Source organism: Lampetra planeri, chromosome 55, assembly GCF_965212315.1.
Source record: "Lampetra planeri chromosome 55, kcLamPlan1.2.h2, whole genome shotgun sequence".
Classification (NCBI taxonomy): Eukaryota; Metazoa; Chordata; class Hyperoartia; order Petromyzontiformes; family Petromyzontidae; genus Lampetra; species Lampetra planeri.
The window spans coordinates 4,889,467-4,903,162 of record NC_136161.1 but is presented as its reverse complement, the minus strand read 5'-3'; the positions used below and the strand labels follow the sequence as shown (position 1 = coordinate 4,903,162).

The following is a 13,696-nucleotide window of genomic DNA, read 5'->3' as shown; positions in this document are numbered from 1 at the left end:
CCGTCACCGCCGGTCTCTCATTGGCTCTTCCCTCAAATTTGAAGCGATTAAAATCCAGGCCTGTAATAATAATAAGCACTTTAATTCATGACAGATGGAAGGTCAAATAATACAGTGGTTCTTAACCTGTACTGCAGCCTTGCACCCCTTTGGTTCTCAATCGTAATTTTTTTATGTTAATAAACACATAGGGTTTGATGAAACAAAGTACTCGTTACTAACGTGCCGTGCTTAATTTGTGTTTTGACGATTTGCCTTATAAAAAAATATGGCCATGTCTCACAGCCCCCAGAAAGGGCATCTTGCACCCCCAGTGGGTGCGTGCGCCTCAGGTTAGTAACCACTGTTGCATAGGCAGGTTATGGATATATCAAATACACTTTTAAATTATTGACATGTTTACTTAAGTTTTGCTCTACGCATCTTCAGCTTTCAATTCCACTGAACTAAAAGTTATTATTTTAAGTCATTAAATCTAAACTGCCACGTTAACATTGATACATATGTAGTGAAGTTAAGGGTGTCACTATGGTATTAGTGTAGTGGAGTAACGCGCGCGGGGTTTGCAAGCGGTGTGCACGCATGTGAGTTGTGGACAGTGAATTCACGTCAGGGCACACAGGTGTGGAGAGAGACAGCAACCAGAGAAGGTGACCAATTAAGATGCATGACGGTGATTGTCTGGCTGCAAATACAGACACGGTGTAGGCGTCTCGGGGTCTGGAGATTGAAGCATAGCGGCGGAAGCCACGGGTGTGAGGCGACGGGAGGTCGCCAGCTTAATTAATGAGGAGTTAATGAGTGAGGGGATATAAGGCAATGTGCGGAGACACGCAGGGGAGTTGTGAGTTGAGTTGGATGGAGTGAAGACAAGTCCAGGGCCCCGCTCTCCGCACCTCGTCCTCTCCAGCGGGGATGCCTGGTCCACCGCTGGAGGCAAGGGAGAGGATGGAGGAGCGAGGGTAGACAGGCTAGCAGTAGAGAAGCTAGCACAGTATGTAGCGAGAAACTAGCAGGAGAGAAGCGAGCAGAGTGCATAGCGAGAGGCTAGCAGTAGAGAAGCTAGCAGAGTATATAGCGAGAGGCTAGCAGTAGAGAAGAAAGCAGAGTATATAACGAGAGTTTAACAGTAGAGAAGCTAGCAGTAGAGAAGCTAGCAGAAGATATAGTGAGAGGCTAGCAGTGGAGAAGCTAGCAGAGTGTACGGTAACAGCCTAGCAGCAGGGAGGCTAACAGAGTGTAAGGTGGGAAGCTACCAGTGTGTAGCGATGGGCTAGCAGAGTGAGAGAGCGGAGCGAGCGAAGCGTGGCAGGCGACCAGCGTAAGTGGGAGAGTTGCGACGGAGTTACGTGGTGTTGAACGCGAGGAGTTCTGTTGAATAAAAGTGAAACAGGAGAAAAAGAAAGGTGTCTGCGTGAAATAAAAACACTACATTAGCACCAGCCACTGTCACAAGAGTGCTACTGTGCGTCTGGAACCTCTCTCGGGGGCCAGAGTAAGTATGGCATGCGGGCAGGCCCTAGGGGGCATAGTCCTGGTGACGACCTGAGAGCGGGCAAGTGAGGACGGGGTAGTCTGGGTGAACCCAAGAGGACATGTGACCAGGGCAGGGTAGCAAAGGGGGCTTGAGGGACACGTGATGCTCGATCGGGATCCTTCGGGAAAGATCCCGAAGGACGCATGGCCGAGGGCGGAGCGAGGCCACGCTCAGGAGCATAAAGAGGCAGTCCCGGGAAGATTCGAGGCTGTTCTCTGGAATCAACCCTCGACACTACGTCTCCGCTCGGCATCGTGGGTCAGTCAGGATGTTGCCGACTGACACGGTTATGTAGTTACCCTGTTGGCGTGTGTAATAAACGTGTTGCCTCCATGTCAAGTGTGTGCCTCCGTGAAGAACACTACACATAATATCATGTACATATTTTTGTTAAATATTGCTGTCTGGCAGGAGGAACGGATGGATGGATGCGCATGTCCAAAGGATGTGGGCATTGTTCATTTGATGATGACGCAAAAGATTACCAGTTCTGTTTTTGCCGAGTTATGTTCCTTACATATAAGCTCTAGCAGCCAAAAATCAAGACACTGGCACTCACTCGTCCGAATAGTGGACGGCTATGGACATGGCAAACAAAAAGATAATTGTGGAACCAGGAGTGTGGCAGTATCGGGCTTCTCTCGCTCACGACAATCCTCCATAAATGGTAGATCAAACAATCACCCAACTACAACTGTGGTAAATTTCAAGCTGTCAAATGTGTCATCGACGATTTTGCCATTCCATGAACATCCCAGCAGTGTGTCGCTGCAATCCATACAGCGTCTACTGACATCTGAGAGGTGTAGTAGTAGTTGTGCTGTTGTTTTTATAAAGGACGTCATTGGTCACCGCAGAGAACCATAGCGACACGACCGCCGCCATTCTGATAGCTGGGCACCAAAACTGTGCCACACGCCCTTCCCCGCATTGGCCTCATGGGGGAGCCTCCGGACCAAAAAAGTTAATTTAATTTTGTTTTTCTGCCGAATCCATTCCGATTACGTACACTTACACGTACGTCTATCGGAACGGGAATGGGTTAATTTCCCAACCACACCTTAATTACGTAGGGGACTACAGAGCTAGCGAAATTGTTGGCACCGACTCAAGGCTTGGATGCGTTTACGCTTGTCTGTGGTTCCTCTTCCCTCCGAGTCATCCACTCTCCTCAAGAGTGAGCGAATACCGTGCGCATTATTAAGTTTATATTATTTTGTGTTTTAAATGTTTACTATGCGAAATTGGCATAAATAAGCATGCAAATATTACCTACTGTGAAAATTTACCGTATTTACTGTACCGTACTTACCACTCTAATCTCGAAGGCTCTGCATGGGGTGATGTACGTAGTGCTACTAGGCTCTTGTTTCGACAACCATGTGTTTGACGATCGCCAGACTGGGTTACAGCCTTTGGAGCGATTTGGCCGGATCAGCCCGGGACCACCGGACAATGTTGAAAGCTGGATAATCTCGCGCCGGGTAATCGATGATGAACTGTAGCATGACTGAGATATGATTAGTGTTAAAAACTAAACATAGAATTTGCTCTGTCTTCTTTCGTATGGCTGATGTAGATGCAGAGCAACAACTACAAAATCACATTCAGGTGGTCAAGCCCAGACAACCGCAGAAGCGGAGTAGCGAATCATCATCGCTGTGATGATGTCTCCTTCGTATTTGTGGATTGGGGGCATTGTGTCATTATACGTTGTGTATGGTCTGTTCTAAGTGACCACAGTCGCACCACACATACATTCTTGGCACATCACTAATATGAGCCAAGATTGTCTGTCTGTAACGTGCGTGACGTCACTCCACGTCGACCAGCCCCCCTCATTAATAATCATGAACAGGTGGGGTTCTCCACATGGACCCCCCCCGCCCCGTCAATAATAACACTGGTCAACACACTTTTTCTGACATAAGGTATTCCAACGGTTTTAAGGTAATTTTGGGGTGCTGATTCCAAATCTGGCATCAGTTTTTGTCTATCACATCAGGTTTTTGAGATATCAAATATTGCATGTTCAATAAAAACAGCAAATTTATGCTCATATACGAATAGCTAAACAGACATCCATACAAGAATAAGATAAGATACAATATACAATAATAATGAAACAAACATTTAATGAGCCGTAGCACAAAGTTGTGAGAGTGACTGCATATCAATGTGAGTGAATGCATATTACCATGTAAGAATTGAATTGTGAAGATAAGAAAAATATGTACAAAAAGGTCATTCACAATAGTGATTTTACATCTGCATAAACGACCTCTTCTCTGACAATCTCCGATGTACAGCTTGTGGAATGTCTCTCATCAAGGACCAGCAGTAATCTGCCATCATGTTTGAGTCCCATCAGCCTTGGTAACGTTCTTCCATAACTTTAATGTCTTGATGAAAGCGTTCACCTTGCTCTTCGCTCACGTGACCCATGTTCTCTGGAAACTGGGCCAAGTGACTATGTAAGTAGTGCACCTTGATGCTCATTTTACATCCAAGTGCTTGGAAACTCAAGAGCAGCTCCTCCACAATCTCTCGATAGTTGTCCGCTTTCCTGTTCCCAAGGAAATTCCGCACCACATCAGATAATGCATTCAAAGCTCTAGCCTCTGCCGAAGTCATTGTTGTAACAAAGTGTGGATCCCTGATGAGTGTTCTTATTTGAGGGCCATCAAATATTCCTGCCTTTTTCTTCTCAGCACTGAGACTTGAAAAGGTTGAATATATATAGCTGAAGCAGTCTCCAGTGTGATCAAGAGCTTTGACGAATTGCTTCATTAACCCAAGTTTTATGTGCAGTGGGGGAAATACAATTTTATTCCTATCAACCAGAGGCTCATTCTTGATGTTCTTGTCACCAGGCGTCAAACGGATTCTTGGTGGCCAGTTCTTTTTAACCCAGTATTCTAATGTAGCCCTACTGTCCCAGTAGCACAGGAAACAAGGGTATTTGGTGTGACCTCTTTGCTGACCCAGCAGAAAATTTTCCATTTTCAAATCAACACAAATTAGCCATCCATGAACATGGTATTCCAATCTATCCAGAACAATCTTGATGTTGGCATACTCTTCATTCATTTTTACAGAGTGTCCTATTGGGATTGAACCATATATATTTCTGTTGTGAAGTAACACACATTTCAAACTCCTTTTACTACTGTCAATAAAAAGTCTCTATTCACTTGAATCATATGCGGGCAGTCCCATATTGAGAAGAAGCCCTTCAACATCATTACAATAAACAAGTTGACCATCTGAATGGAAGTACTTTCGCAGTGCTGCTTCTCTGTTACGATAAAAGGAGACACTCGTGCCAGGTCTGAGTAGTCCTTTCTCTTGCAGCCTGGAAGCGAACAATTCAGCAGACTGCTTTGGCAAATACAAATCTTTTACAAGATCATTCAATTCAGGCTGACTAAACAGAGACATTTTTATCACAATGTGCATCAGATGGCGTATATTCGATCGGAGCATCATCATCTGTAGAAGCAGGTAAACTGAGGGATTCAACATCAATCTCTGGTAGCTCAGTAAATACAGGCACAGGTATTTCCTCACAGTGCTCAACTGGTCGTCTGGCAGATGGGATATCTGGGTATTGTAAGTGTTGTTTGTTTTTCTTATTGAAACCTTTTACATTGACAAGGCAGAAGTAGCAGTTATCCAAATGGTTTGTAGGTTCTCTCCAAACCATTGGCACACCAAACTTCAGCTTAGCATTCTTTCCTTTAGACCATGATCGCAAAGTTTCAACACAGGTTTTACACACTTTGTGAGGAGCCCAATTTTTGTCTTGGTCTCCAAGTCGTATTTTAAAGTAGGCAAGAAAAACCTTCTTGACAAAGGTATTAATGTTGCGCCTTTGATCCTGCAAAGTGAAGCTGCCACAGATGTAGCAGAAGATATCTGGGTAATTACTGCATTTCCTTCTTTTGGATGTTGTAGCCATTGTTAGATCACGCCCTGCAGAAGAAAAATATTAAATAAATGTGGATATCTACATAAAATGATATTATAAACACACTATCCTAAAAATACAGCACCATATTTTAACACTAAACCAGTCACTGACTCGCAACAACTTGCAATCATAAGTGACAGAGTTAATTTCGGGTAAAAATCTATGAAAATGGAGTATGCCAATAGCATAAAAATGAGATGTGATAGAGCAAATCTGAGATCAGATTTGGAATCAGCACCCTGAAATTAGTCTAAAACAACTGCAAAAGTCCAGGCCAGAATTTTTTTCCTGTTGACCAGTGTAATCATCATAAACGGGTGACGTCACTCCGCATGAAGAAGATGTAGCGGAAAACGCGAATTTGTTTACGCAAATTAGCTTTCATTTTGACCTTTCTTTATGGAAAAGGAAGGCTAATAAAGAAATCAATGCAGCAGCTAATATAACGAGCCAAAAAAGGCTGTGTGTGTGTCCCGCGCGTGACGTCACTCCACATGTGCGCCCCCCCCTCATTATTATTAATGTGCCTGGATTTGCAGACTTACGCAGAAGGTCGAGCGGCTAAATATGGAATACCGAGAAATCTTCTAAAGTACTTAATTTCATTTAATAAGTTAATAAAAATGTCTTTATGTGCTACATTTCCTCATAAAATTAACAATCACACAATAAATCTTTTATTTTACAGCTTCCGTCCTAGGATGGGCTAACAAGCTAGTTATATGAGTGATGAGATGATGAAGTAGACTCGTTGGGACGTATCACGAAATACGTCGAGAACAAATTAAGAAAAATATTTCAACAGTTTTTTTTGCAAATATATCCTCCATTTAACAACAAATTAGTATGGAACAAACTTAACGAGCCTATAAAAAGTAAAACTGGGCGTAACAATGATCAGTACACGAAAATATTACTTTAGGAAAGGAATATGACAACAGATTAGGAAATTAGAAGTGGCGTATCACAAGGACATTTATAGCAACCAAATATTTTAAACGCATGCTGCAATATGTGGGGGGGAAAACCGTAGGACCCAGAGAAAAATCCACGTGACCACGGTGAAAGAGACGCACAAACTTCAAATATACAACAGGCGTCAGGGTCAGGATCGAACCCACGACCTCCTGTATACCAGGCGAGGTAGTTAACATCTCACCACCGAGATGACATCAGGTGTCCATCTCCTTTATTGTAGCATGACCGAAATAATGTGGGTGATTAGGAGCATAAACCATCATGCCAACTCCTATCATCCTCGCAGCGGCTATTGGCTGGCAATTGAACAAAGATGGTCACCGCATCGCGCGCTTTCAGATGTGCATCTGCGGCCATCTGGAACAGTTCTTCCTTACGATATTAGTAGGCCACTAAGAACTATGTACTTTTAAATAATCTATATTGGCAAACTAATTTTTTAAAATGCTTTGTGTGCTTACTATGTTGTCCTTGCCCCCGCCCGCACCTCTGATTAGCACGGTTGGCTACGTACGGTGCGAAAGAAGGTCAACATACAGTGAGGGAAAAAAGTATTTGATCCCCTGCTGATTTTGTACGTTTGCCCACTGACAAAGAAATGATCAGTCTATAATTTTAATGGTAGGTTTATTTGAACAGTGAGAGACAGAATAACAACAAATAAATCCAGAAAAACATGTCAAAAATGTTATAAATTGATTTGCATTTTAATGAGGGAAATAAGTATTTGACCCCCTCTCAATCAGAAAGATTTATGGCTCCCAGGTGTCCTTTATACAGGTAACGAGCTGAGATTAGGAGCACACTCTTAAAGTGATCTCAGCTTGTTACCTGTATAAAAGACACCTGTTCACAGAAGCAATCAATCAATCAGATTCCAAACTCTCCACCATGGCCAAGACCAAAGAGCTCTCCAAGGATGTCAGGGACAAGATTGTATTCCTACACATGGCTGGAATGGGCTACAAGACCATCGCCAAGCAGCTTGGTGAGAAGGTGACAACAGTTGGTGCGATTATTCGCAAATGGAAGAAACACAAAAGAACTATCAATCTCCCTAGGCCTGGGGCTCCATGCAATATCTCACCTCGTGGAGCTGCAATGATCATGAGAATGGTGAGGAATCAGTCCAGAACTACATGGGAGAATCTTGTCAATGATCTCAAGGCAGCTGGGACCATAGTCACCAAGAAAACATTTGGTAACACACTACGCCGTGAAGGACTGAAATCCTGCAGCTCCCGCAAGGTCCCCCTGCTCAAGAAAGCACATATACATGCCCGTCTGAAGTTTGCCAATGAACATCTGAATGATTCAGATGACAACTGGGTGAAAGTGTTGTGGTCAGACGAGACCAAAATGGAGCTCTTTGGCATCAACTCAACTCGCCGTGTTTGGAGGAGGAGGAATTCTGCCTATGACCCCAGGAACACCATCCCCACCGTCAAGCATGGAGGTGGAAACATTATGCTTTGGGGGTGTTTTTCTGCTAAAGGGACAGGACAACTTGACCGCATCAAAGGGACAATGGACGGGGCCATGTACCGTCAAATCTTGGGTGAGAACCTCCTTCCCTCAGCCAGGGCATTGAAAATGGGTCGTGGATGGGTATTCCAGCATGACAATGACCCAAAACACACGACCAAGGCAACAAAGGAGTGGCTCAAGAAGAAGCACATTAAGGTCCTGGAGTGGCCTAGCTAGTCTCCAGACCTTAATTCCATAGAAAATCTGTGGAGGGAGCTGAAGGTTCGAGTTGCCAAACGTCAGCCTCGAAACCTTAATGACTTGGAGAAGATCTGCAAAGAGGAGTGGGACAAAATCCCTGGTGGCCAACTACAAGAAACGTCTGACCTCTGTGATTGCCAACAAGGGTTTTGCCACCAAGTACTAAGTCATGTTTTGCAGAGGGGTCAAATACTTATTTCCCTCAATAAAATGCAAATCAATTTATAACATTTTTGACATGCGTTTTTCTGGATTTTTTTTGTTGTTATTCTGTCTCTCACTGTTCAAATAAACCTACCATTAAAATTATTGACTGATCATTTCTTTGTCAGTGGGCAAACGTACAAAATTAGCAGGGGATCAAATACTTTTTTCCCTCACTGTATATACGTGCATAAAACAGGAAAATGTGTTTTTTTGGGTCAGATTGAATAAATATAAATGTGTCGTTAAACCCGCCACCGCTCTATCGAGCGGTGGCGGGTGCCAATTAGTTACTACTTGACCAGTAACCGGTTGTGTCTTGGAGAGCAAAACCCACAGCAATATTTACACATTTGAGTACCGCTACGTTTTCACCGGTAATTACAACAACAACCAGCCTCGTCAGGTGATTTGCCAGAAATGTGGAGAAATCCTCCTCCTGTTTGTGGCGAAAGCCTACTTAACGCGTTAAACCAAACGAGAAAGCGTTTTTTCTCTTTCCTCTCTCTCTCCGCGACCTCACCTTCGCCAACGTCTTCCTCATCCAACTCCACCTCGACAAAGTTCTGGTCTGCAGTGGCCGGGCACCCACGGGAACTCCCCGTCACCGCCGGTCTCTCATTGGCTCTTCCCTCAAATTTGAAGCGATTAAAATCCAGGCCTGTAATAATAATAAGCACTTTAATTCATGACAGATGGAAGGTCTAATAATACAGTGTTTCTTAACCTTTACTGCAGCCTTGCACCCCTTTGGTTCTCAATCGTAAAAAAGTATAATGTTAATAAACACATAGGGTTTGATGAAACAAAGTACTTGTTACTTACGTGCCCGTGCTTAATTTGTGTTTCGACAATATGCCTGAAAAAAAATATGGCCATGTCTCACAGCACCCAGAAAGGGCATCTCGCACCCCAAGAGGGTGTGTGCGCCTCAGGTTAGTAACCACTGGTCTATTAGATGTTTAAAAAAACAAGTGTTGCATAGGCATTTATGGATATATCAAATACACTTTTGAATTCTTGACGTGTTTACTTAAGTGTTGCTCGCCGCATCTTCAGCTTTCAATCCCATTGAACTAAAATTTATTATTTTAAGTCATTAAATATAAACTGCCACATTAACATTGATACAAAAATACCATGTGCATTTTTTTTTTAATTTTGCTGTCTGGCTGGCTAGAGGGACGGATGGATGGATGTGCATATCCAAAGGATGTGGGCATTGTTCGTTTGATGATGACGCAAAAGATTACCAGTTCTGTTCTTGGCGAGTTATGTTCCTTACATATAAACTCTAGCAGCCAAAAATCAAGACACTGGCACTCACTCGTCCGAATAGTGGATGGCTATGGACATGTCAAACAAAAACATAAATGATCAAACAATCACCAAACTACAACTGTGGTAAAGTTCAAGCCGTCCAACGTGTCATCGACAATTTCGCCATTCCATGAACATCCCGGCAGTGTGTCGCTGCAACCCATACAGCGTCTACTGACATCTGAGAGGCGTATGTAGTAGTCGTGCCGTTGTTTTTATAAAGGACGTTGTTAGTCACCGCAAAGAACCGTAGCGACACTACCGCCGCCATTCTACAATAGCTGGGCACCAAAACTGTGCCACACGGCCCTCCCCGCATTGGCCTTGTGGGGGAGCCTCCAGACCAAAAATGTTATTTTAACTTAGTTTTTCTGCCGAATCCAATCCGATTACGTACACTTCCACGTACGTCATCGGAACGTGAAAGGGTGAATTACCCAACTACACCTTAATTACATAGGGGACTACAGAGCTTGGGGAATTGTTGGCACCGGCTCAGCGCGAGGACGCGTTTCCGCTTGTCTGTGGTTCCTCGCGCCTCCGAGTCATCCGCTCTCCTCAAGAGTGAGCGAATACCGTGCGCGTTATTAAGTTGCTATTATTATTTTGTGTTTTAAATGTTTACTATGTGAAATTGGCATAGATAAGCATACAAATATTACCTCCTGTATAAAGTTACCGTATTTACTGTACTGTACTTACCACTCTAATCTCGAAGACTCTGCATGGGGTGATGTACGTAGTAGTACTAGGCTCTTATTTCAACAACCATGTGTTTGATGATCGCCAGACTGGGTTACAGCCTTTGGAGTGGTTTTCCCGGGTCGGCCTAGGACCGCCGGATAATGTTGGAAGCTGGATAATCTCGCGCCGGGTAATCGATGATCAACTGTAGCATGACTGAGATATGATTACTGTTAAAAACTAAAAATATAATTTTCTGTCTTCTTCTTCTTTCGTATGGCTGATGCAGATGCAGAGCAACTACAATATCACATTCAGGTTGTCAAGCCCAGACAACCGCAGAAGCGGAGTAGCGAATCATCATCGCTGTGATGATTTCTCCTTCGTATTTGTGGATTGGGGGAATTGTGTCGTTATATGTTGTGTGCGGTCTATTAAGTGACCACAGTCGCACCACTATTGGAGAGTTTTACATTCTCCATTTGTGTATCAGGTAACCGCATCTGCCATGGTTTGTGCAGCGGATGCATTTTAGGGCGGACCATGAGCTTCGTGGAAGATCAAAACCCAAGGATCTTCTGCCTTGGGTCTTTCACAACAAGGTGTGACCAAAATGGAACTCACCTTTCCCAAGGTCCTCCTCGTCCAATTCCACTTTGATGAAGTTCCGGCTTGCAGTGGGCAGGAATCCATGGGAATCTTCCACCTCCTCTGGCCTCTCACTGGCTCCCTCAATCTTTACATTCTTCAGAAGTTCAGCTGGAATGAAGAAAACGCAGCATGAGTTTTCACCTGTGCTTTGAAGAAGGGCCATTGGCTGCCTAAAATGTCACCATTGATATATATACTAGTTCATGAAGCCCGTCTTCGCCAGGCAAAATTTTAAACAAATATAAGAATTAACCTGATATGTTTTTTTTTACAATTTTCATCTACAATCAGACACAAACAACTACTCCAAAAATTTGTACTTTTCCACAAAAAACTGAAATTCTTGACTTGATTCAACTTTTTATATTTAAAGACGTACCCATCAGAAACTGCTCAATTTAAATAATCAGTTTTTTTTCACGCTTTTTATAAACTCACTCAGTCTGTTGTCGTATCCTCAAATCTTGTAACTCAATTTTAACCCACTTCCCAATGTCGTATTGACTGTAAACTTGGTATACGTATGTTATACTGATGACAATACTATATTCTATCATTAAAAATAAAAAAATAAAAACATTTAAACAATCCTTTTTTATATGTTATGTTTCGGCGTGGGTCCAATTGTCGACGCTCAACTCACGTTGGCTGTAAATCACCACAGTCCCTTACGTTATGGCAAGCTTCGGGCCACTTCCTGGAGTCGTGGAGTTCTGCCATTACTCGTACGGTACATTCCATTAAAGCGTGTTTAAAAAAAAAGTATTTTTAAATATTACTTGTTTTATTAGAAAGAACAAAAATGTATGAACTTAATATTTTATGAGGTGAAGCTCCTATATTTTATCAGTTTTGAATTATTCAGATTTGAACATCATAAAATGTGTATTTTTTTTCGTTCAAAACCACTTTAAATCTGAAATATCTCAAAAACAATAAAAGATAGAACAATGATTCTCGCTTTAAATGTATTTGCTGTAAAACGCTCCATCAAATGAAAAACCCCGCAATCTTATATTTTGAACGGTTTCTGAATGACAAGCACAAACATGTTTATGGGGCACTTAAAATCGAGTTTTGGGGGCCTTAAAATAAAAAATCTCCGATTTCCAGATTTTTTTCTGTTGTTTGTGTCTTAAAGGTCTTTATTTATATAGAAGATAGCTGTAGATTATTTTTTAAGACCACAGTGTTATTATTCTGCATGAGTATATAGTATTTTAAAATAAACTATTTTTATTTTACCAGGTAACGCCCACTGAGCTATACAAGCTCTTTTTCAGGAATGACCTGGCCATAAATGATCGCTTAACGAAATGGATTATCACGTGAAAGTTTATATCAGTAACCAAATATTCGAAATGCATGTTGATCTGTGGAGAAAAAAATCAGAGGACCCGGAAAAAAATCCATGTGACTATAGGGAGAGAGATGCAAACTACAAATATACAGCAGGCATCAAAATCAGGATAAAACTCACGACCTCCTGTATACCTGGCAAGGTAGTTAATATCTCGCCACTGTGTGGAAGATGGCAGCCTTTACAAGGCCCACTCTGTAAAGTGAGACATCACGACGAATGCCATCAACCGAACAGAGATCATCGATCTCCCAGTCTCCTCGTCTCCAAAGCAACAACAACAACGCCTTCTCCGTGACCAAAACGGGACAACTCACCACGTACTTCTCAAATTCCACCTTGACGTAGTCCTGGTCTGGAGTGGCTACACACGCACGGGAATCCGCCATCTCCTCTGGCCTCTCACTGCCTCCCTAAATGTTAACATTCTTTGGAAGTTGCGCTGCAATTAATAAGGCGTGGATTTTCATATGTACTGTAAGGAAAGATCATTGCCCCATGGGGATGTGTTGAACTTATTTCGCATTGTATGTAACCAACCATTATTATGTTCAACTGCTTTCGCACCGTACGTAGCCAACCATGCTAATTTCCTGAAACATCACAAACTATATACTCTTTTCTCTTGAAGGCCAGTGTTATTGATAAGTGGGTTGAGGTTTGTTGATCTATTCCATAGATGGGAGGTGTAATACATACAAGAACAAGAGATTTAAACGGTTCGAATATGGACGTTTCTCACACTCAACGTTGATGCGGTTCGTTAGTTTGTGACTGGAGTCTTGGATTTCCAATTACATTGAAATTGTTATGCAGTAGACTCTCGATTATCTGCGTGTGCGGTTTATCCCATTTGTGGCTTAACCGTGCACCTGAGATTTTGACATAAATTAATAACTCGTGGATTTTCCCTTTAGCCCAAAGTAATAATCTAAAAATAGTTATATATTGTTATTCTTGGAAATGTTTTTACAAGTCACATGCTTAAACCTAAAAAAAATGTGCTCTGGATAATCTGAAATCCATGTGATCGCCTCTACAGTACAGTAGTTGCATATATTTGCAACAGTGGGCGGAGTTTTATTGATTTTATTGGCGTGGCTCTGCTGTCCACTTAGCGGGTGGAGTCTTCTGCACGGGAGCAGGAAAATGTTATCACGAAGCACACGCATCGATCGGTCAATGTTAGTATTTGTTCGAAATCGAAAGACGAACAATCGAAATCGTCAGTTGTAATAAAACTATCAATACATTCTTCATC

The 13,696-nt window shown here is 42.5% G+C and overlaps 1 protein-coding gene across 1 annotated transcript in view; it reads left to right on the top strand.

Annotated features, from left to right (window-relative positions):
• LOC144735549 (uncharacterized) overlaps positions 1 to 12,193 on the top strand; it is a 61,249-nt gene extending 49,056 nt beyond the window's left edge. The window contains exon 7 of the mRNA XM_078617984.1: positions 10,714 to 12,193. Coding sequence (XP_078474110.1) covers positions 10,714 to 10,796 — 83 coding nt within the window. The 3' untranslated portion in view covers positions 10,797 to 12,193. The remainder of the gene's footprint in view (positions 1 to 10,713) is intronic.
• The last annotated feature ends 1,503 nt before the right edge of the window (positions 12,194 to 13,696 follow it).